This window comes from Micropterus dolomieu, unplaced genomic scaffold (assembly GCF_021292245.1).
Source record: "Micropterus dolomieu isolate WLL.071019.BEF.003 ecotype Adirondacks unplaced genomic scaffold, ASM2129224v1 contig_12684, whole genome shotgun sequence".
In the NCBI taxonomy this organism is placed as follows: Eukaryota; Metazoa; Chordata; class Actinopteri; order Centrarchiformes; family Centrarchidae; genus Micropterus; species Micropterus dolomieu.
Genome location: NW_025741670.1, coordinates 6,220 through 9,728, shown reverse-complemented (window position 1 = coordinate 9,728; position 3,509 = coordinate 6,220). Strand labels below are relative to the sequence as shown.

At 38.3% G+C, this 3,509-nt stretch overlaps 1 protein-coding gene across 1 annotated transcript; it reads left to right on the top strand.

The window, feature by feature from the left end:
- Positions 1-6: 6 nt before the first annotated feature.
- Positions 7-2,603, top strand: LOC123966097. The gene is made up of 3 exons (XM_046042324.1): positions 7-100; positions 202-774; positions 1,954-2,603. The coding sequence occupies exons 1-3, from the start codon at positions 86-88 to the stop codon at positions 2,056-2,058; spliced, it is 693 nt and encodes a 230-aa protein (XP_045898280.1). The 5' UTR covers positions 7-85; the 3' UTR covers positions 2,059-2,603.
- Positions 2,604-3,509: the final 906 nt, after the last annotated feature.

Genomic DNA, 3,509 nt, shown 5'->3' with positions numbered 1-3,509 from the left:
CATCGGCCAGGGGATCAGCGAGTTTCTTGTAGCACTCCTCAAAGACCTACCAGTTACCCTGCAGATCCCAGTTTTCCTCGTTGTCATGTTGTGTGTTTTGGTAAAGACTTTATAAATGATCAGTGACACATGCAAATAAATGAAATCTGAGTCTGTATACCAGTATCTCAATACTGGTATATTTATTTGACTCTTCTACAGGTATTAATGTATGGAAGTGTACAGGCAGCTTTCCAGCACGGCATCGCTGCACCTTTCCGCCATCCTCGAAGGGATCCGCCTCCTCTACAGCTGGAGCAACCGCAGGGTCAGCTCCAGGGGATCGAGGACTTTGACCGCTTAGCAGGAGGGGACGCACCACAACATGCCCCGAGGCACCGAGCAGATGATGGCAGATTAGACAGGAACCAGGTTCATCAGAGGCGACACAACAGACCCAGAGAAGAGCGAGCCAAGGTGGTTGTGGTGACAGTACGCACTGCCGAGTCTCCTTACAGTGAGGATGAGATGGACGCTGGGCGGCGTGAGGCGGAGCCGAATCTCTCTGCTGAGTCCGATTCAGGAAACCAAGAGGAGCTGGCTGGAGCGAGTGCTAGCAGTGTTGAAGCTAACACAGCCCAGTCAAAAACTAAACCTACTGACTCCTATTCATCTCCATCAAAGACTAAACCTGAGGAAGCGAATGAAAACCTTTCTAAAGATGAACTCAACAGAGACAGTGCAGCATCTAGATCTCAGCCAGCAGCAAGGCGGCCTTCACAAACTGATGTACAGGTGAGGTCAAATCAAATTCGTCCTAGGAATATCTGACATTAGACATAAAATAGCGCTTAACTGTGAAAATATTTAACATACCCTGTTTATGTCTTAATACCGTTTCACATGCGATAATGGGATGATGAATATTCTCATGTGACATAAATTGGTAAATAAGTAGATCATATTTTTGACATATTTTCATTTGGGTTTGATTTGTCCGTGTTACGTTTGTGTTTTGATAGATGTTGAGCTTGTCGTGGGTGTGTGTGGGTGAATGTGTTCAGCCAGTAGATTTTATAGCTTTATATGCATGTCATGTACTGTGTATATACATTAGAACTGGGCAATAAAACAACAATGATAATTAATTCTAAATAATTTTCCTCAATAACAATATAACAAATGTTCAATAAATGTTTGATTTAATTAATTTGAGTCACAAACGAATTGGCACTTAATTTTTCTTAAGATATTTATTTTGTCGAGGATTAGAGACTGAAAACAGATTTTACTTAATTTTACATTTGAATATTTGTAGAAAAAAGATTTTATGATAAGTGCTTTGAATGTTCTACCTTAGATTTGTTAAGTAATCCACTGTTTGGCATCAAGTGTTTGTCATGTTCTGACCAAAAAAAATAATTTAAATTAACCATTTGGTTTTTTTCAACTTTCACTCAGGACCAAAAATTTTAACTCAAGAATTAATGATTTGACAATTATCCTGATAATTATTGGTATCGAATGATATGAATTTTTTTTTATCGTGATAACATTTTTGGCCATGTTGCCCAGCCCTAATATACATACGTATATATTAATAAAACTAGTTCTTAGAGCAGTTGATTTTAACCGGGATGCCATGACATGCTGGTGTGTGAACTTTAACATGTCCAAAATCTGAGGAAATTAATCTTTGATTAAAATACGTTTCAACTACCAAATCATTCTTCTCTGTAACCATAAATATTTGGCTTTAAAGAGGTTGAATTCCAATTTTTATTGTGATTTAAATTCTTGTAACATTAAATAACATTACCCTTTCTCTTTCTATAATGTAATGACAAACAAAAGGTCAGTTAAGATATTTCAGGGATTTAAGCCCGTAATACTCAAATCAATGTAATTTTATTTTATTGTTCATTTTTATTTGTACATGTAAGCATTTTGTTTGTTTTTTTTTTCTCACTGCAGGACCAGCAATCCTCAGCAGAAAACAGGACTTCCGCTGACTCACTGATACAAGTTGAAACTGTGGGAGTTCCTGTACAGGAGTCCTCTCCAATATCAGCCGAGTAGACCGCTTCTACGTCAGTCAGAAGAGGAAGAATAACCATCAGTGTTTGGTGCTTTTTGCTGGACTGTGGAGAGTAGATATCGTTGACTAACTGATTTACAGACATTGTTTTAATGTGGGCGTACAGTATGTTGAAGTTTACCCAAGGAGGAACCACCAGAGTGTTGCCAACTGACTTTGTCTGCTGTGCGGTCAACTGAATGTGCCTTAACCTGAGCAGAGAGTCACCAATACTGTTTGGTGAATCTACTAAATGTTTCATGATTTCAGCTTTTCCAGGGAAAAAGGAAACTGATATACAGATAAAAGCATTATTTACTTGATCTGGTGTTTTGGTGTCTTACTCGTGGACAGGAGTCATGGTGTTAAAATCTAGGTTTGAATTGTTGTTTCATTGTAACCTAATTATATTGAAATTCTTTCTGAATGTAAAAAAATAGATTTTGGATTTTGTAATTTACTAGGAATGATAACGATTTCTTTATGCTGTTTTTTACTTTTATTTTTACAATGAGCTATTAAAATTAAACATCCATCCTGCCAATCATTTGCATTGGGACACGTGTCACATTGAATCTTGGAGACCTTATACCTAAAGCTGCAGCAGATATCATGAATGTCTTGCTTTTGGATTAATCGTGCAGAATACATTGTACTCTCACCTGGGGCCTATATATAAAACTGTATGTAGAATCCATCCAAAAATTGTCTGTGCACACAAAAACAAAACGGAAAGGGAGGAAAAATCCAATTTACAAAACCTGCCAAAGCACACACACCACCTGGAAATGTGCTAACGTGGATCAGTCTCATATCCAGCTTTATACACGCCCACGTAAATGGTGGTGCAAGCCATAAATGGTCATGCAAAGCACTTTATGAATATTATGCACGAGTGTCACGCAATTTATTTTTACAGCAATCATACTGAGTAGGCTACTTCACACTTTGCCAAACGGATTTAGAGATCCTTCCGGCAGTAGTATCTCCCACCAAGAGCACAGGGCTATCATGGAATTTTGACAGGTGAACACATTTTTAGCTCGGTTTTTTTATGCTTTGCCTGCACTATGATGAGGACTGATGATGAGGATGGAGTGAGTGTGCGAGAGCTTTCACTGGCTTTCTATTTATTTTATTTTATTTTTTTTACAGACTTTGTTAATGTACACAATGCATATATGCAGGACAGTTGGTAAAGATGTGCCAGGTGAGTCTGTCTGTCCGTGCGTCACCGCTGTGTGCGCCCAAGTCGACTTCACTGCAGCCATTTCACACACAAAAGGTATAAAAAAATATCAATAGATATTAGTAAAACCTACTTCTTTTATGCTATTTAATGTAATATCCACAACTGACCGACAGTGTCCTCTGCACTCCGGTCTTGGGGTAGGTGATGATGAGACAGCGCTGATTCCCCTTACACATAGACTAATTTAATTTTGATGTTAAA